This window comes from Haplochromis burtoni, unplaced genomic scaffold (genome assembly GCF_018398535.1).
Source record: "Haplochromis burtoni strain Fernald_Lab_line unplaced genomic scaffold, NCSU_Asbu1 Contig_1, whole genome shotgun sequence".
Taxonomy (NCBI): domain Eukaryota; kingdom Metazoa; phylum Chordata; class Actinopteri; order Cichliformes; family Cichlidae; genus Haplochromis; species Haplochromis burtoni.
The window spans coordinates 4,693,436-4,714,895 of NW_024582362.1; the positions used below are offsets into that span (position 1 = coordinate 4,693,436).

A 21,460-nucleotide genomic window follows, 5' to 3' on the forward strand; every position below is an offset into this window, starting at 1 on the left:
CAGACAGATAGAGGGGTCAGAGACATAAGAAGAAAGATGAGTTCAGAAGCATGCAGAGTTACTGCACTTAACCTATTGGTGAAGCTACAGATCTAGGCTAGATGTTCATTTGAATGAACTGTCAGTAGCAGAATTAACATAGCTGTGTGACTGATCTCATCCTTTCGGTTTATAGATTCAAAACTTAAAAACTATAAAACACTAAGAAGAATACTATGCAGACTTTATATGCGTGTGTGTGTGTGTGTGTGTGTGTTGTGTGTGTGTGTGTGTGTGAGAGAGAGAGAGAGAAAGAGAGAGAGAGAGGAACCAAACTGTACATTTGCACATTTGATTTGTGCTTCAAAAGCCACACTGTGCAGCAAAGATAAGGTTTTGAAACAAGCCATCTGATCCAAGCGTGCTTTTCAATCCCACTCTTGGAGAGACACAAACAAAATTCTTTGCAAGGAATTAATCTGCCCTCTGATGTGGAGGGTCACCGAGCGGAAAGGGCCCTGCTGTGCTGCGATGAGCCTTTGATGGCAAAATCATCACTCCGTCATTCTCTCTGTCATCCGCTGAGCCTGTGAGACACCCAGCGGACCGAGGTGGACTAAGAGCATAAACACTGAGGGAAGAGGTCAGCGAAAGGTGGAGACAGAGGGGCACGCGGAGGGATAACAATATAAGACAGGGGAAAAAATCAGACCAGTGGCAGTAAGGAAAATCCCATTAGAGCTAGAAAATAACAAAAGTCAGAACACAGGCCAGTCTTTCTGTCAGTCATGTTGTGTTTCACACAGCAGTCATTCACTCAGTCAGGCACCTCATCAGTCTCTCTGTCAGTCAGTCACCTTGTTTGTTACTGGGCCACGTCATTTGTCAGTCATCCTGTCAACCTGGCAGGCGCTTGGTTGTTTGTTGGTTACTCAGTAAAACAGCTAATCGTTTTGGCTACTCAGCTAGTTGGTCAATGCTTGAACGCTTGAGTCATTTGTTTAGCCGTTTATTATTTCATCAGGTCACTTTCTCTACAAATAATTTTGTTCCATCATAATCTAATCTGTCAGTCTGACATTTTAGAAAATAAGACAGTCGGCTGTCCCTTTCAGAGCGACGCATCTCCATTTCTGTGCGCGCTTTGGTCTAAACACAAAATCGCAGAAACCAATTGGCAGACAGAGACACAGAACAACAAACCAACACTGGCAGTAACCCACCTGATAGACAGAGTGATAAACAGGCAAACACCCAGCCAGTCACATTCCAAATACACACATATAAGTCTGCAGCTTTATAAGCGTAGAGCTTTATAAAGCAGCTAGTGTCTTTGTGTGCTCTGCTCTAAAGCACAGTCTGGGTTGATTTTACTGGTGGTGTGCTGTGGGGCCATAGTGAGAGTGAGAGAGGGAGACCAGTGGGAGTGAGAGAAGCATCTATCAGCACCGTGGTGTGACCCCGATCTCACACTCCCCTGACTGTGTTTGGACAGATGGATCATCACTGCACTGCTCACATTTGACAAAAACGTGCTTACATGTGTGTGTTTGTATGTGTGTGTGTGTGTGCCCCCATGAATGTGTCAGTATGATGAATACAATGCCACCGTTTATTCAGGAGTCTATTCATTATGTATAGTGCAGTTTAACCATCATGAAGTCCCCTTCAGACAAAATCAATAGTGTTGTTAATATGATCCTCTCTGCACTTGTTACTGCAGGAAGACCTCAATTGATTAGTTAGTTAACACCTCAGCTCCTAAAATGCATATGCAAATGTGCGTGAGTGCAGACGGTGCAAATGCGACTGAATGCATTATTTTCTGCGTTTACATTTCGCTTCAAGTGATTTTAGCGAAATTATTCATAGTGTGGTGTCTCAAACAGTTGGCTTAGTAAAGGCGTAGAGGTTTCAGTCTATGACCATCACAGTTTAACACCCTACATAAGATTTCAGTGGATTACATTTGCAGTTTAATCTAAACAAGATGTGACATGATATTAATTAGTGAGCTCAGGGGCGCTGGTACCTGTTTTCCACTGCTTCAAGTCTTCTGCTAAACTGAGCTAACCACCTGCTGCCTTCAGCTTTATATTTAATTTAGAAATATGAACATGACCCCCCTAATTATTCTGACATCAAAGTATATGTTAACAAAGATGTGGTTTGATGACCATTAGAATCCGGTCGTTAAGTGATGACGTGACGAATCCTACTTCTGGGCCTAAAGTAGTCTGCGTTTAATATGGCTTTTGTGTTGTTAACATGTTTAATAATATGTATTTTCTTCTATTTAATCTCAAAAAGCTCCTAAAACAGTCAGTGATCACTGTTGACCTCCCTCGGCTTTTATTACCGCTAATCATTTATTTAAGCTCAGTTTTTAAAACCTTAGGATGTAACTACAGCCCAGCCCATGCAGCAGTATATGAATGACTAACCTCGTATTGTGGATGGATTATCTCTGTTGTTCTCCTGGCTGAAGTTTGGTCCTTTTACAGCATCCTGCCATGCGATTACATTTGTTCCTGACCACCGAGAACACTCACGTTAACTTTTATCAAGTGGAAAAAAGTTAGCTTGTTTATATTATGCTAACATAGCTGTGTCACTAGCGGTCACGTAGCACATCATTATATACCAGCTAGCCAAACTTCAGTAACCCTACAAACATCACTGCTGTTTAGTTTTCTGTCTTCATTTATGCTGGAAGTGATAGCAGAGCTGTACGTTTTAATTTGTTTCCAAAACCCCGCAGTCAGGACATGCTATATTGTATTTAGATAGAAGCTAGCGAGCTAACTTCCTGCTAACTTCTAACTCTGTTAAATGTTATAAATTCCGTTTTCATGGATGCCTGGATGTTAAACTCAATTGTTACACCTGATAGAGCAGAACGCTGATCATTTTATTAAAGATGAAAGACTTTAGACAGTTTTTCAACTCTCAGTAATGCCATAGTGATCGTTTGATATATGGACCTGCAGCGGAGTTTAGGCCCAGATACGGCTAGTGACGTCAGACTGAACAACCGGATAGTTTCCTGCATAGGCATAGGTCACTCTCACTTACTTCTGATACAAAGCCAGCCATTTTATTCTACAAGGAGGCCTGAAATATGACTGAAGCTCCTCTGTTCAGAAAAGAGCATCAAGGTTTACACCAAATAGGCTTTCAAGGGGTAAAGTGTTCATTAAAGTGGTAGCTGGAGGTTGATAGCCGCCACTAAGAAATCAATTGCTAAAGGTGCTGTGACTCAGACCTAGAGACTGGTCAGCAACCCCTTCATGACCACTATTCACTAAGGAACATTGTGTATTCCCTGACTGGTTGGTAAAAACGCCCCTGCAATTGCTTTGGTCATTAGTAGCTTGCCAAAGTCATCCACAGTTTGCATGGAACTGCTCTCCAAGCAGCAGTGGAACTGTGAAAAGTATGACAGTTATGGTGCTTATTATTGTCAAAAAGGATCATATATAAATGTGTGATTGACCAGTTGTGAGTTGGGTAGCGTGCTGTTTCCCTCTATTTCACAGTCAGATCTTTCTCTTGCACATAAAACCTGGTTTTGATAAGTTAAGGTGGGGATGGCGAATATGCCCAGCTTCTGGCTTGACAATAGCTGGTAACCCACCCACTTCACTAACTCATGTACCAATGACTAATCCATGTTTTATATTCGATCCTGTAATCTTAACAACTTCTACATCTTTCACTTTTTAAAGTAAAAGCTGTAGAAGTTGTTAAGTAGAAGTTGAAGGTGGTATTCTTACACAGCCCTTGAATAAAACAAAGTAATTATCATTTATCATTCAATTTACTTTTTTGAATATGAATTAACCTGACTTCAATAGGACATTATGTACATATGTACTGTCTAATTACAATAATTATACAGAAAATTACTTATGCAAGCTTTAAATTCCTTCCATTTATCAAATGTCATTTACTGAGCAGTCCATGACAGCGCTTCAATGTTAATTATAGTTATATACTTATACCTATACTAATCAGAATATAGAGCTATTGCAGGGGTGGGGAGAAAGACAGAGAAAAATTGTTCTGTTTGAGTTATTGCTGATATTTTTGAGCCTTTTAAATGTTGCATTTGACATTAACTAAAAAGCAGCTGCACTTACACTTGGTCTCCTTCTGTAGCTAGCTATGTCTTGAAGATAAGCACCATGATTGCAAGTTTATTGACACGAACATTCATGAACCTGCTCTACTGAGAGACATGATAAGGGGGAAAAGGATGTGTGGTCAGTGACAATAGTGTCTCTCTACTGGAAGCAACAAAAGCCTGCTGTATACACACACACACACACACACACACACACACACACACACACACACACACACACACACACACACAATTATCTTGCGTGACATTATTAAACTGCCAGTCAGATTTATCCAATTATAATTAAGGTGCTTTAACACCTTTCTAGATTGTTCCAGCCCACTTTACCCTCTGACCTTAATTGGGGTCTGCTGTCATCCATTCATGCTGAATATAGGCCCATGAATCAACAGGACAATAGCACTAATGAATTCAATTCAGTTCAGGTCAGTTTTATTTATATAGCACTAAATCACAACAACAGTCCCCTCCAGGCGCTTTATATTGAAAGGTAAAACCCTACAGTAACACAGAGAAAACTCCTAACAACTAGACAACCCCCTATGAGCAAGCACTTGGTGACAGTGGGAAGGAAAAACTCCCTATTAACAGGAAGAAAGCATTTACCACAACCAGCTGTGGGTGATGAGAGGGAGACGAGGCAAAAGACACATTGTGGACGAGAGCCAGAGTTTAGTCATTTGCAGTGATTAGAGTCAAAGTCGTGTACAAACACTCAGAGACTGCAAAGAAGTGAGTGAAGAAGAAATGCTGTCAAAACATTTAGCTCACAAAGCTCAACACTTCCCCGGGTTGCATGCGGCTCTCTACATACATTTCATATGACATCATTTATACCATGTTAAGTTTTTATGTGACTTCTACTCCCCCTGCTCTGTGCCCTGAATACACCGGGTGTTATCCATCACCAGGTCCCCGGGTGCTGTAAAATGCACTGGCCGTGTACATGTGTTCTTGTCTAGCATTGAGAATAGTAGTGGGTGGTGGTGGAGGCGTGTATTAATGCCCTGGAGATGATTTAGGGTTAAACCACCGAACAGCAGAGCTCTCTTCCAGTTTTCTCCCATAGGACAAGTCAGTGGCTTGTGGTGAGTTACAGAGAAAATAGGATCCAGTCAGAAATCACTTCAAGTGAAACAACAGCTTAAATGGTTTCTCTTTAAATAATGCAACAGCTCATGTGGTCATAAATCAGGTTTCTGTGGGTCTTTGAAGTGACATATGCATTTTTTAAATTTATGGCTCAAATGTTTTTAGCCTCTAGATCTTAATTGTTTTGAATGTAATGAGAGGTTTTCATTGGAGTTGGCTTTCATGTGAATAGGCAGAATAGGCAGTACCGTGCAAAAGTCTTGAGCTACCCCTTGTTTCTCTTTATTACACTTACAAGGAGTCTTTTAAAGTGGACTTGAGCAACACGAGTGAAAAATCCAAATTTGAATTTTTGGGTTCACAATGTCATCAATATGTGGCAGAGCTCAAAAAAGAAAACAGTGAGTGTCTACAGCTATGTATAAAACAGAGACTCTCTCATGGTTTGGAGCTGCATTTCGGCCAGTGGTGTTGGAGATCTTTTCAATGGATGCAATTATGAACCCAGAAATGTACGGTCAGACTTTGATCCACTATCTAATATCATCTGGAAAGCATCTGATATGCCTCATTTGTCAGGATGACAGTGATGCCAAACACACTGCCAATGCAGTAAAAGCATACCTGAATAGAAAAAAACATGCAGTAGAGCACTATCCATCATAGATCGGCCTCCCCAGATACCAGACATCAACATTATTGAAGCATATTGACATTAACAAGAACAAAGAAAGCTTTGGATATCCTTCAAGCAACCTGGACAATTATACCTGAAGACTGTTAATAGATATTACAAAAAAAGTTTGCCTAAAAGAGCTCGGGCTGTGTTGAAGAATAAAGGCGGTCATACCAAATATTGACTTTCAAGGTCAGAATTCTACTGACTCAATTTTCACTTCACATGCTGTGTTTCCATGTATGAAGTTTCTGCACCTATTTCTTATAAAATGTAGAGAAATGTCTTGATGAGCAGATCTACATGTATTAATCAACTTAATAAACATTCCCACTATTGTGGTGACCAGCAGATGAATTACACCAAATGGGTGCATACGACCATAAACTTTAGCGCATCCTGAACACTACATTTACCTTGAAATGAAGGCATATTAAAAATTTTAACATCCTGTAACTCAGTGGAACACAGAGAGCACACGAAATGATGAAGAAACAGATAAAAGGGACTGGTTACACAATAGCATGTATTTTTAAATAGCGCAACAAACTGTGCTCAAATGAGATGGCAGTGTTTTGTTTTCCGTGTGCGTGCATGCAGGGATGTTTGAGATGACGGGAGGTTACATGCAGGATTGTTACTGAGGGAGCGAGGCCAACAAAGGGCGCTCAACCTGCTGGCCCTGGCTTAAGCTCCTGTCAGCTAACCCTCTGTATGGGTGTGAATGTGTGTGTGCGTGTTTGTGTTGGGGGACCAGCAAATACGCTCACAGAAATCCATGTGAATAACCGAGCCCTTTTAAATCTCTGACCACATACACACACAAGACTGTCAAAACATCCATAATCTCATTTCCTAAATCGGGTTCACCTCTGCGCTCAGAAGATTATGAAATATTTTCCCTAAGTGAATGCAGGCAGAAAAGGTTGTAAGGCTGCATGAGAAATGACAAGAATAATGTCCAAGCCAGCAGACTAGCAACAGGTAAAATAGCTTTTTAGTGGGCAAAACATTGCTAAAGAGTGTCAAAGAAACTAGCAGACAAAGAAAGGTGCCATGTAAAGCGACAGGTTGACTAAAGCAAAATTTAGAAAGAGTACAGAAGCTGACGCATGAACCGTCAAGACGAAAGGGAAATGGAACAGAGAGAGGCAACTGGCGCTGGCTGTCACTTGCTTTCCCTTCTGTAGATGACAGGTGTTTTACATTACTCTGCGGGTGAGAGCAACACATATATCTGCACCGCCTGCACCTTTACACACCGGACTCAGAGCGAATTCCATATCGCCCCCTCGACCGTGGAGCTTATTCATGCACACTAAGGCCAGAGTAAACTTTTCATTCAAGGAGAAAATGAAATAATACCGCCACACTATCGGCATTATGGTTTTCACTTGAAAGCAGGAGTAGGTGTCTTATATTCTACCCCACAGCCACTCCAAGCTTTCCAGCACTAAGGGGGATTCCTACTTCAGAGAGAAGTGGAGCTCTGTGGAGCGCAAATGTTCACACCAATTCTTTTTTTCTTAGCTTGCGAACAGCTAGCTTTTCTTTTTCTATATTTGACTGTTTTCCCACAAGCAACACAAAGATGAAGTTTTACTTTTCCTTATTTGCAACCTACCGTTCGTAATAAATGAACTGTGCATGCTCCAGAAAATACAATTTCTTCCACTGGCTGGACAACAGATGAAAAGCCTATTTCACATGCAATAAAAATAATAAGAGTTTTCCACAGGTTCAGCTGCTCTATTATGAAATCCTAAAGCAATGCCTTCCATCACTTGCACTTTACAGCTAAGACCACGAGTATCTTTGCTCACTCCACCGCACACGCTGCTCCTAATGTCGTATACAGTCAGAAAGACTTGCTCCTCCGCTGCGCACAGCATGCATCTTTCTTGGTATTAGCATCGCATAAGTGATTAAAAAGTAATGATGTCAGTGGTCTAGACTGCTCATCAATTCACCCCCACAAAGAAAGAAATCAGGAACAATTGAGTTGTGCAAACTGCTTTGTTTGTCTCACAGCGAATGACTACAGGACGCGCGAGTCTGCTGTGTGCATTATGTAATAATTACGTCTGCGCATTGGAGGGTTTGGCTGTGAATAAAAATGTGTCAGATGTGCAGCCGCTATAGGATGTAATTGAGCCACAGGAGTGCTGTGCTGCTCAGTGTGTATATCAGTCACAAAGGCACAAAAGAATGATGAAAAACACATGAATACCCTATTCTTCCTTCGTCGTTAGAGACAGCAAAGCTTCTCTGCAGTGGGCGCAAGGACCTGCACAAAAGGGCATTTAATGTCAGATATTAGAGGGTAGACAAACACTGCCCTTTGGGTGATAATGCATACCACGTCTGACTGACCGCGGTGGTGTCAGAGGTGTGAGAAGTGAGGTCTCACAGTGCAGACGAGCACCCTGCTGTTTCCCAGCACAAACTCTGCACACTTTTCCCTGAAAATCTGTCACACTCTCTATTCTTCACACCTCACTCCCCTGCTCCCTTTTGGTAAGGATTTATATTTGCAGCTTTTCATCTCCTGAGGGGAATGCTGCGCGCTGAGTGTAGCGATACAGAGGGGCTGTATAAGATTTTCAGCACGCGGATTAAATCAAATGTGAAATAAACCTTTGTTAAAACCTACATCTGTCTCTTTCTCCTTCTGTCTCTCCAGGTGTGTCTCCCCAATGCGCTTGGCCCTTGAGGCCTGAGGAGAAGTGAGCCAAGCCCAGGCCCCCATGGGACGCCCTGTTATCCAGCATGCACTGCTGCTTCTGCAGTGCATGCTGGTCCTACGGCCTGGAGGTGTGGCCGGCAGGAGAGGGCCAGTGCTGCTGCCTGAATCACCCTGTTACAGGACGGAGCACCCACTCGTCCCACACTCAGGTAGGTGGTTTAAGAAATACGCTCTCTTGACGTCATCAGAGCGACTCTTTCCATTTTTCCCCCTCCATTCATAAATATCTGAAGTTTTCTCATCAGTTATACTCATTTCCTTTTCCACTCTTAGCAAGGTTAAACTTGTAAACCATACATGTTTCTGAATGGTTTCATTATTTCAGTTCTGTTGCTAAGAGACATAAACAACCTTGCACACACGTCACGTTGATTGCGATGAACAAAGTTAAAGGAAGTATACAAAGCTTGTAAAGAGTTTGTCTTGTTAGAGCAGTTTTTCTCACACTCTTATGAAATGCTGTTGTAATTATCACTCTAGAAAACACCGTCGTCGCATTTGCTGCCTGGCAAGTTTTAATCTGTGTAAAAGTCATTTTAAATGCACTCAGCACTTTGAAAAATGTTCAGATCCGCAGCCCTGGAGAGCAATGAGCCTAAACGTTTGATTGCATTACAGACATGAGGTAAGCGTACTTTTAAAGCCTAACTCATATTTACTACATTTAATGTGAATTAACTGTTCACCAAACCTCTGCCAAACAGTGAACATCCAATTATATCTTAGCAGCTGTAATTAGGCACTTCAGGCCTGTCAAACTGTGGATTTTTCCACCAGTTTTAATGTTATTTAAATGCAGAGTGATACTGCCTGTGGTGTGGGTTTTCTTTCTTTCTTTTTTTGTATTTAAAAGAGCAAAAATCCAAGTATGGAAATAAGTCTCTTCTCTAATGTTTCCAGCTCACCAACTTTCTGCACACAGTACAACACTATTATTATTATTATTATTATTATTATCTGAAGTGTACAGCTTAAGCATTTACTCTATAAAGTAATTTGAATCACAGTCATCAGACAGTCATGTTAAATAACTTTACACACAATGATGAAAAGCTTGAACAGGTTTTGAGACTGAGGATGATCTATCATAACAAAAAATTTTCTCGAGAACATCGTCTGCAGCATCTGGAGGTTTTTCTCTATTTTTAACTTTACATCAATTTTTTTATTTTCTGAAACTTTGACCACTATGGTTCTTAGGAGGCTCTGGGATTTCCTCTCACTAAAGAGCTTACAGAACTAAGAAATGAAATGCTGAGACAATCCTCCCAGCTCCACTTCCAGGGGAGAAATGTTCTCTGATTATCAATGAAGAAGCTCTGGTAATTTCAGTCTCTGGTAAGCAGGATTTAGATCAAATGTCAGATTGTCTTTTTTAGATGAAGGTTTAGTGTTGATTTTACCATTAACATAAAAAATTATTACCATAGGTAACATTGATGTCACATGTTGGTTTCTGAAATCCTGTTTCATCCTGTCTAGTTGAGCATTTTCATTGTTGCCACCTTGGCGTATTAGTTAATATAACGAGAGGCATGTGGTTGATCAAACGTATCAGTCACAAGTTGTTAGCCAATAAGAAATAGAAATGAACAAAAGTATGGGCAAGATTTACAAAATTCACCAAATCTTCTATTCAATATGACCCAAAATGAGTGACTGGGACCATAAACTCAGAAGACAGTAAGAGTTCACAGAGCTCAAGTCAGAAAGATATTTTCTCATAGACTTCTGTTGAAGTCTGCAGTTATGCGGCAACTAGTCACACGACTACTAACCACATCTGGTTAACTTGTTCCCCTTGTTTAAAATCATTGTTGCAATGCAGGGTCAAGTGAATAAGGCACCCTTATTGGTAGGGAAAAATGAGTATTCCCTCAGTAGTGACTAGATTATGTTTGAATTCTTACAATCTTGACAGATAAGAGGGTGAACAACGAAAAAGCCCAATGCAGCTTCTGTTTAAGAGACTATTTTATAAGACTTTTACTTTAAGCAAGTACACCAGAAACATTCAAACGTCGAGACCTTAATTATCCAGCTCATAAATTTTACAGATTTCATCAAGCAAAATTAATGATCGCTGACTAGCTACTATGGGTGGGGCCTGTTTTTTTGTTTTATTTGTCTTTGTCAGACTGAAATCAAGGACTCATTGTTTAAAAAAAGAAAAAAAAAGTATTGCCTAATACTAAAAACTTACAACAATTGAAATGTGCAAACGTGGCATGTGAAAAGAGAAAGACTAGCAGCAATTAATGAAACTAGTAGTTAGAAAAAGGACACTTATGGATTTTTCTGGTTATGTCCTCTTGGAACGATCCAGCTCTAATCTGTAATTACAACGTTTCTTGCTGTCTAGGAAAAGTTCACCTCCTTTATTAACTTCCTCTTTGTTCCACAAGGCAGACGGTGCCTTTGTTATGGGCCTTTTGCTACATGGCTCTGCAGTTTTTAGATACAGTACGTTCTGCATCCGATTTCATTGTCCTCACTCTCTGTCATACTTTTCTATTGAACAGCTAAACTGTAATGAAACGCTGTGAATCCAAGTCGACTGAAGGTATCAATAGCGATCAATGCAGTTCTGTCTAGCCGCTGCGAGGCAGCAGAAATGTCATTGAGCTGTTTTCATTACAACAGAGCCCCAGTCACATAATCTCATAGCATTCTGTCTGGGTAAAATTGACTGGAAGAGCAAGGTCACTGCATGTGATCCACACGCATGCATAGACTCATATTCCGAATAACCACCCACCTATAACCCTAATTCTCCCTCACGCTGTCTCCCTTCCTAATCTTTGTCACTTCATTGTTAGCTGAGCCGATGCTCTTCCCTCTGCACCGATTGAGTGCAATGATGATGACTAACTGCCCAGCTAATGCAATACCTTCATACCTTGTGCTTTCTGCGTGGGGAGGATCAGACATCAGCTGGTGGGTCAGCTGTGGTCAATGCGTTTGTGTTCTCTAATGTACCAGATTGGCCCATTAAGCTTCAGTGGGTTAATGCTTTGGTTGAAATATAGGAGCATTAATAAAGAGGGTCGACATTTTAGTTAGCATTCAGACACGGTTCAGCAACACAGAGCCGACTGAACAGAGGAAGAGAAAGGCAAGTACAGAAGTCTTTAGTGAGTGATTAGCTGTGGTGATACAGTTGCTTCTTAATGCAAAGAGTCTTTAGAGCTTCTTTGGGGAGTTATTAAATAAAAGTAGATGATGTATGGTTAAAAGCTAAAAGGTTGACTCACCAAATTACAAAAGCATTTAAGGTTTTATGCCAATACAGTTGACATTAACTATACATAAAGTATGTTAACCGTTGTATTATGAGGCTAAGATAAGATATTAAGTGCAAAGATATCAGCTCATGGCAGCAAGCTCACCAAAGCTAAAGACTGTATGGGAGTACCACCCAGACACAGAAACCTGCTAATTAGTGCTTCTTAACGCTAAATACTATAATAGTGTGCACCAAAGCAGCCTTGGACAGTCTATTACTACAATTAACCACACAGAAAGTCATATTATCTCTTTGATAATTGCACACAAAAAAACTTTCACAACAAGGTTGAGACGTTTAGTTCAGTGACTAATCATCAGAGGTGAGGCCTAGCAGACAGCTGCTGGCCACAGCTGCCTGTGTCGGTGTCAACCTGTTAATTAAAACAGCCAAATCCCTAACTTTATGCCTTATTACATTTGAGTATATGAGTGAATTAAAAAAATAACAGCTCTTCCACCCCTTCTCACGAAGGGATGCATTAGCTTTAAAGGCTAATCTATTTAAAAGTAATGCTTTGGCTTGGTAGGCTTTGAAATGTTTGTTTATGCTATAAATCTGGACATTTCCACATGAGTATCTAAGGGGACTGACTCTCTCCTGGAGTCTTTTTCAAGCGGTCATTCAGGGAACGACAGTTTTTGGCGCTTCGGGTGGTTTATGTTTTTTTAGCCATGGAGATGTGGCATTTGTGAGTGTGTTTTGCTGCAGCGACTTTGTAGCAAAAAATCGATGTTTAGGAAAACATCTCTGTGGAAAAGTATAGTGCATGGCATATAATTATAACATTTAAATTCATTATAATTGGACAGGATTTGGAGCTAAGTGCTGGTTTGCATCATTGGTACTGATACATACAGATTAACTGAACCAGGCATCGATGTAAAAGCAACAGAAATCGGACAAATGCAACACTTCAAACACATGTGGTGTTAGTGAATCAGAAAACAGCTTTTTTTTCTTCTCAGGCTTCCAAGAGAGTTGGTTAGTTGTGACTGTGGAAACCAACATGTGCCTGAATGTTTAAGACTGTTTAAGGGTCTAAGCTTCAGCTGAGAACTTTAAAAAGCTCTGTGTACAGCTACTATGTGTCCGTGTTATATTTCTGTTATTCAAGTCTTGGAAACTCGGGAAAAAGCGGGAAGCTACTGAACATGACCATCTTATCCTTAATTTTCTTAGTGGAGAAGAAAGCACCATGTTTTTATTTACCATGAGGATCAAACCAAGTTTATCATTTCTCAGTATCACCAAGCTCTGAATCTTGGAGTGGGTGGTCACAGGGTGAAGCATTAAAAGTGTAAATCAAATTTTCTCTCACCTGCAGTGTTTTAATCCTGGGGTATGAGTGGGTACGGCTTTATGGAAGTGTTGGGGTACGTAAACACTCAGTGGCACACACACATGCAGGCAGCCCTAGTTTTCATAAAATTGATGCAGTTCCATTTAAATGGCTTGTAAAGCCTGCTGTACTCCTGTTTACATATCAGCTTTGTTATAAAGCTCTAAAGTTCTGCAGACTTTTTCACAGCAGTCATGTGTGGGAAAGAAAATTTGCTTTAAGTACAAGTTTTCACTTGAAGTTTTATCGCCCAACTTTGATTGCATTACTTGCGTTTCAGTCCTATTTATTTTCACCTTGTGTGAGAATCAGCACATTTGCAGGGCTGCTAATTCCCGTGGTCCCATGAAGATGTCCATTTATCTTTCCCTTCACATTTATAGGTATTTCCATTTTGTTTTTTAATAGCTTTCCTTTCGTGCCCTGATTGTGCAGTTCAAACACATCTCGTTGTTCAGGACTGTTTTTTTTTTTTAAAAAACAGGCTGCTCAATGCTTTTTAGTGACTGCAAAATTATAGCCCATGTGAGGTTTTTTTTTTGCAATAAAAGCAAAAAGAAAGAAGCTATGAGTCATTACAGAATATTACAAGGCGTATGCATATGGACATAGACACGCATACGCATATGCTGAGACTGTGTGAGGGAACTGAAGCCTCTCGTTAAACCTATTATCATTGTCTTTTGTGAGTCATGGTGCTCCACGTAATATAATGTAATCCCCGGTTGTTGCGAGTAAACAGTGTGCAGGCTGCCATGGCTCCTCTTTAGCCAAGCTGGGAGGACTACAGACACATTAAAGACACCCCTGTGGACCACAGCAGCCTAACAGTCCCACTCTACTCAGATGAACATTTCCCTTAAGGACATACACAAACAAATGTATAGCATTTGTCTGTTTATGTCCTTGTTTATGAGTTTTAGTGAGAGTTTCATGGTTTATCCATTGTTATCTGTTGTTAGGATGATGTAAGAACAACACAGGGACATCAAATCGTGTGACCTTCATAGCTGGTGCTTGGATGTATGGCAAGTTAGCATTTGTGGAATATCCACACTGGAAGCGATTCTCATTAATGAAGAGATCTGAGGCAACAGAAAGTGAGAAAGCTCCCATGCTCCTCATTTGTGATGAAAACGTGACAAAATGTCAACGCTTGGGAGGAGGAGAAAAGTAGACATATGGACACATTTCGCATTTGACGTCAAGGAAAATAAGACGCTTTGTGAATCGTGTGGAGCAACTCTCTCTGGTAAAAACACGACAAACATTTAAAATGAATCAACTTTAGATTCAGTCTACAATAATCTTATGAAACAAGGACTAAAACTACACTGACACAAAAAGAATTTAGGCTCTTGAACTATTACTAAAACAAAATGAGACTTAAGTAAAGACTGTGGCTAAAATCAAATCAAAATTAGGTGTCAAAGTTTTCACCGTATGGCAGGAACTTGTCAGTCAAAAAAGAAGTTAGCCACAGGGCTAAAGCGCATCAGCATGAACAAGCTGTCTTGACGAAGACTTGATTAAAAAAACATGCATTTTCAAACATGGAGTTGCCCACTCCTAATAATTGGAGAGAATCTAGGTTTAAGGACGATTCACATTGCTTTTCGGGAACAGGTTTTATATGCAGGTCTACTAGACCTCCATCTGTGGCTCCTCAGCTCACAGAAAGAAAAAAAAATCCCATGCTCAGCTGGCAAAAAAGGAGTTAACGTAGAGCTCAAAGAGCGGTTATGACCCATCACGAGAAGCCAAGGTCAAGGTTTGTCTGAGTGGGTTCCAGTGACAGCATTTCTTTCTTTCTGTGTGATTGTGGCCTGACAGTGGAAGGGTGTGCCTCACATGGGTTTGACCCCACTGGGGATGGTGGTTTTCTGACTTGGCACAACACTTGGCTGACAGAACTGCTACTGTGGCGCAAGGGTGCCGTAGTCTAACTACTGCTTTCTGCTTTGTGTGGCGGTTTCAGAAAGAAACATAGAGTTCAGCAGCAATGCTCCAAATGTTTACCCCGAAAAGGTACACTTGCTGTACTTGAACAAAAACAGGTCCGCATATAGCTCCAGAAGAGGTCCAACGTAAATGTGTGCCATTTATAGGATTACTTTAAGAGGGGCTTTGAAGTATTTCTCTGTTTCTGGCGGGCATGTTTTGGCAGAAGACTCCTGAGAAAGGATTTGTAGTGGTACTATAGCCCCTGAGATATACTGTATTAATAAAGCGTTGTATTTAACAAGAGTTCCTAGGTGTAGGCTTGAAAGGCTTTTAAAGGTTATAAACTGTGGTGTAAACAATGTCTTCACAGGCCAAGCCGAGGGCCATGTCTCTGTGGAGAGCAACAGCCCGACTTGTTTTACAGCCACAAACTGAGCTCAGCTTTTATCATCCCCGAACAGCAAACACATCGTTAGAAAGAGGGGAGTGAAAGCAAGAAAATAAACAAATGGTGTTATAGAATTCATAAATGCAACAGGCCGCAAGAAGTGTCAGAGATGCTTTAATTGGCCTTTTGGGGATGTGTCTTTTAAATTTAAAGCCCACTGAGGTCTTTGGAGCTTAACGTCTGTATTAATGTCCAAGGCCAGGTATGCATGAGCCATGTTTTACTTAAATGGGTGGCAATCTGCCTGGGGAACGAATGAGGCGCCATCCATATTTTTGGGAGTAGTGCATTTTTACGTTCCCCAACTTCTCTAAGATGTCATCACCATGCATATTTGTTTTCATTTTATATTCCTCTGAGTGGACTGAAGAGATCTGGTCATCCTGGTAAAAGCGCATCTGTCCTAAATACACATTGGATTTAAATATTTTAGTGCACACTTATTTGTGGCTTTTTACCGTGGTTTGTTTTGCATGATTCACTCACTGCCCCGGGGCCATAACACAGCAATGGGAGTTGAAGTTGTAGGACTTCTAGCTGGAAATCGTGCTTGGGTTTTGTTGTTTTTTTGGCTCTAAAAAAACCGCAACAAACAACATGCAGGAACCTCGGGGCGCTGAGGCGTGTATGAAGCTCTTAAGCACCCTCGCCTTTTTTTGCTTTGGATTTTCTCCAACCGCACAGGTGTCGGTTCTTCGAGTGCGCGGACCAGTCGTTTCCTCTTAACAACTTGAACAAATAGTTGCTATTCTCGCCACAGAGCTATTACCGCAGGGCGGCATTTTAGAGTGAATTGGCTCTTCGTTTATGCGAGCGCCCGCCGCCACACTCTATTTACACCACTCACAGAGAAACCATTCATGTTTCAGAATTGGTTCCACATGTTGCCATTGTTGTCAGCCTGGCAGTGCTGTTGAGCGGCAACTTTAAGCACTGGCAGACTGGAGAGTGGCGTGGCCTCTGATGCTCAGTGTAAATATTTATATATCCTGTCATTTTGTCTTTGTGTCAACTGCCGTGTGTCATAGAAGGGAATAACAAATGGTATGTGAGTGATGGGTTCTATTTTGAGGAGGTGGGAGACAGGGGTTAAGAGGATAAGTTGGGACTGAGAAAAGGGGGGAAGGGGGTTTATATGTGTGTGTTCGCTGGTTTCATGTTGGCCCAGAGCCCTGGCTGCGCTCTGAATTTACACCCCTGATCGGTTTGTGTGTGAGCCGTCCCGCGTGTGTGTCTGCACGCCGTCGTCTTATGAGCAGCCAATCCCCTGATTCAGTCAGCTGCTGTACAAGCCTTGATGTGATTACATTATCACATGCATTTAAAGAGCAGCTCGTGTGAACCCATGCAACATGCAAAGCAGCGCTGAAATTTAGTAAAGGAGATAGGAAATTGGATTTGTCTTATTAGTTGGTGGGGTCGTCCTACTGGTCCCTCATCTGCTAGGTTAACGATAAGGTTAATTTGTTGGCTGTGTGTTGGATCATGTAATTCTGCCTCTAAAATTACCTTCTACAATCTATCCAAAAAAGAAAAAAACATATATATATATCAAGTTAGATGAGAAATGGAAATATTTTTTTGGTGATGGTAAACCAGCATCCAGGAATGTTGTTTTGTAAAACTCTTTCCAAGTGTGCCACACTTTTGTAGCGGGAAAGCCAAAGGCCAATGTGCCAACCCCCCCCCCCCATGAATGGGATGTTGGGAAGCTCCGCATATATTTAGCTGCACAGCCTTGGGAGGGCCCATCCACGCTGGCTATGAATGTTTATGAATGGTTCCTTGGCCTCTTCACAAAAGGCCATAAATCCTTTGAGTGCTTTTGTGTTCAATTAGAACCTTTTGCCCCTTTTGCACACTCCTAACAAATATCCCCTCTTCTCCCTCTTTCCGTCTCATACATGCAGACACACACACACAGACACACTCTCCATCACCCTGTTACAGAGCCTCCCCTGGTGAGTCAGGGAGATTTATGAGAAGAAGCTGGGTTCGTCAAGCGCCGTCTTCCCCCCGGGGGGTGTCACAACTGCATTTGTATGCCAGGGATCCTCTCGATGGCGTACTATAAAAAACCCCCCCAACAAAAGCCCATTGGAGTCAGAGGATTCGCACATCCAAAACTTGCTCTCTCCCTCTAGAATAAGCGGAGCAGCAGCCATTAAGCAAAAGGAAATCTTTGGGGTGAAGTTGGTTGCGATCTTCCAGATATTTATTTCAGCAGGGCTAATGAAAATGCATTAATACTGTGTGGAGTAAGACGCGGGGTGTTTTTCTGTCTCGCAGTTCTCTTGTACTTATCACCGGGGACTTGAAAGAGAACAAGGGGAAAAATGTCTTTGCATACAGCGGCGCTGTCTCCACGGATGATATTGTTTTGTTAGGAGAGCCAGGGTTTGGTCCCACTACGTGAGTTGGTGGCAGCAGATGTTCTTTGGAAGCTCCTGTTTCTTTGCTCTGTTTGTCTTCATTTTGAACCACTCACAAATCCCACGTTTGTCACAGAAACTCGAAGTACTTGCTTTTGATGCAGTCAAGGGAGAGCGTGCTTTCATTTGAAACGCTGTCTGACAGGTGTGCCTGAAGAAGCAGATAATGTGTTTCGAGGGGGGATATTCAAGCTGTCCTCTCCCTCTGTTCCAGCCCTGATGGAAAGCTCCCCGGTAAATTAAAAACGTCCCTTTGAAATTTTTAGTCTGGAAATAGCTCGCAAATGTAGTGATGAATGATTTTAAATCACTGTAGCAACCACTAAAAGAAATTTGCCTTGGCACCCTGCTCGGAGATATTCACGCACGCAGTAATTCCTAGATATCTGAAGGAAATGTCCCGTTTAAGTTATTTTAAATGTAGCCAGACTTTTGTGTACAGCAATACTTCAATAATGACTCCAGATCAAGCAAGTGATTTGTCACTATAATGACTGACCGACTACTCTCAGCTAAACCTATCAGGTAACCAGACAGTAGACAGACCATCCTCGCAGCTTGATTCAATTGGTCAAGGGTTAATGGGTTGGGCGCCAACAGGCATGTTGTGGATAAGATGTCAGCGTCTGTCTGGGATCTTGCTCGCTCTATCTTTCTGTCTCTATTTCTATGTAACATGGAGAAGCGGTCAGATCGTCCATAAAAACAAAAGTCCAATTCTCATCTGCCTTGTAGTTTTTGCAGAGCATGAATTTCCTTGTGTCAATCAGCACTAGTTGTTCAGTGATGTACTTGTGCTGAATTTAAATGGTTTCCCAGTGAGTCATAAGACATCCAAATTTCAGGTTTCACTTTGGAAGATTTTAAGAAAAGGAGCTTGTGAAACACTAACATCTAAGTACTTTTATCCATGCTGAAGAACGTTTGAATATCAAGCAAGGACGGTGCAGAGCCTTTGTGTTCTTTACTCAGTCTCATCTTCATTTCTTCAAACCCAGTTTAAATCATGGCAGTGAAGAAGTGGACTGACAGCTTCAGTTGGGGGATGGTGATAAACAAATATTGTTGTACCAGCACCAAGTACCAGTTGCTCACTTTTAAGTAATTTTCGTACATATTAATGTCTCATTTAAAGCTTGTCTGGGATTCAGGGACACCTTAAAATTTAGCATATTAGTCATAACTGTGTTTTCATTAGAGGATAATCACTTATAAATAATTGTGTTTTGGTTAATTTAGAATGTGCCCTTCATATCTACATATGCAGGAGGCCTTTTTCAGGGAGCCTGCCATTTCTAGCTGCCTTGTCCCTACATCAGCCCAGAATAGATAAACCAAACATGGTTTCAATGGAGGGCCTTTGGCACGTATACACTAATGTATGGCCACAATAGATTCTTCTATACATACGGGCAACAATGAGACAAACACCAAAACGGCAAATGGTTTTACAGGTGGACACCACTGAAATCTTCCGTCCTCATATTTCTGACTGTTTTTTCACTAGTTTTGCATTTGGCTAGTGTCACTATTAGTAGAATGAGGTAATACCTTATGTATACTCTACAGAAATTGAAAACTCCATGAGAGATGGGACAGGTCTGCTCGTTTCTGTTAGGGGGGACAGGATGAGCACTGCTAGAGCTACAAAATGACCTCCAGCAGACTGCTGGTGTGAATGTCTCTGCCCAAACAACCAGAAACAGACTTCGTGAGGGTGGCTTGAGGACCTGACATCCTCTAGTGGGCCCTATGCTTTCCACAGTTGAGAGCAGGTTCACCCTAAGTATATGTAACAGATGTAAAAGGGTTTGGAGAAGCCGTGGAGAACGTTATGCTGCCTGTAACACTGTTTAGCATGCCCGGTTTGGTGGTGGGTCAGTGATAGTCTGGGGAGGTACATCCATGGAGGGATGCACAGATGTCTATATCAGGATGAAGTCTTTGACTCATTGTCAGATCCTACCCTGGTGCAGTGGTCCTGGTGCCTAACAATGCCCAGTGATCTATCCAGGCATTTCATAGGGGAATGAAAGGATTGATACCACTGACTGGTCCCCACACTCGCCTGACTGAAATCCAATTAAAAAAAACCTCTGGGACATTATGTTTCAGTCCATCTTACCTGTACGCTAAACTGTCCAGGATCTCAGTGATGCCCTGGTCCAGATGTGGGAGGAGATCCCCCGGGACACCATCCTTTGTCTCATTAGTAGCATGCCCCAACCTTGTCAGGCATGCATAGAAGCACGTAGGGCCCATACAAAATACTGACTACCATTTTGAATTGCTGCAATGTAATATCTGCAAAATGGACTATCCTCCCACATCATTTTTTCACTTTGATTTTTGGTGTGTCTTTGAAATCAGCCCTCGGTTTATAATTTTCTTTTCCATCAAACAATGTCGAATCCTTTCATTTCGAACACATTATCCAGTTCATATCAGTGTAGATATGTTTCCCCCTCCATTGAGATCTGATCTGCTTTCAAAGTGTTTTTCTAATTTTTCTGAGCAGTGTATTTGAGTGCCTTGAGAAAAGTTGCAGCACCCCTTTGAACTAACATTATTCATCAGCACAGCTGTCATTTACTGCCAGCTCCACTCTGATTGGCTCATTGATATTTTGTCCTCTGTGTTGTTGACAGAAATGGAGCCCTGGATCTTCAGGTTCAAAGCAGAGGGCACGGTGGATTATTCACAGCTGACCTTTGACCCTGGCCAGAACGAACTTATCGTCGGCGCCAGGTAACCCATATCCAACATTGTTACTTTTCTCATTCTCTTTCCTTTGTCCTTTGTCTTTGTTGTCTGTGCTTTTGTTGTCTTTCATTCTTGTTTTTTTTTTTTGCAGCGTTTGTTGGTGCGTTGCATGAGTAATGATCAGTTTCTCCATAGATGTCTTCAAAAGAAAAATGGCTTTGGAGATTGTTTCCAAGTCCATTGTCTTTGTCGAGCACAGCCAAGTGTGTGTGTGTTTGCATATATGTGTACTTGTATTGCTTATGTAGTGAGGACATAAATCTGTTTACACAGTGACTTCGTTGGGATTAGCCTCACTGTTAGAGACAAACACTAAGTGCCCAAAACATAAATCCTTACATTTTAATGGTGAAGGCTTGGTTGAAGGTCAAGGTAAGGTCAGAGATAAGGATTAGTTAGTAGTAGTTGTGGTTAGGCTAAGATCCCAAATGAATGAATGAATGTATAAAGTTATGAATGAACACTGTTGTTTTTTAAAGAAATTTTATATGTGCTTGAAGACTTAGATGTGTAAGTGTTTGCTTCATTGCTGAAGAAGTATGCTATGCACTTCACTTAATAGCTTTAGTAGTTGTAGAAAGAAATAATCATGGCAGCATCAACAG

General features: G+C 41.4%; 1 protein-coding gene across 3 annotated transcripts in view; it reads left to right on the forward strand.

Annotated features, from left to right (window-relative positions):
* The window catches only part of sema5a (sema domain, seven thrombospondin repeats (type 1 and type 1-like), transmembrane domain (TM) and short cytoplasmic domain, (semaphorin) 5A), a 151,095-nt gene that overhangs the window by 33,507 nt on the left and 96,128 nt on the right, over nt 1-21,460 (forward strand). For all 3 annotated transcript variants that reach the window (XR_001336391.2, XM_042227242.1, XM_005912127.3), the window contains exons 2-3: nt 8,578-8,789; nt 20,741-20,840. Coding sequence is in view for 2 of the 3 variants with exons in the window: in XM_042227242.1 (XP_042083176.1) it covers nt 8,642-8,789; nt 20,741-20,840 (248 nt within the window). In the remaining variant the exon portion in view is untranslated. The remainder of the gene's footprint in view (nt 1-8,577; nt 8,790-20,740; nt 20,841-21,460) is intronic.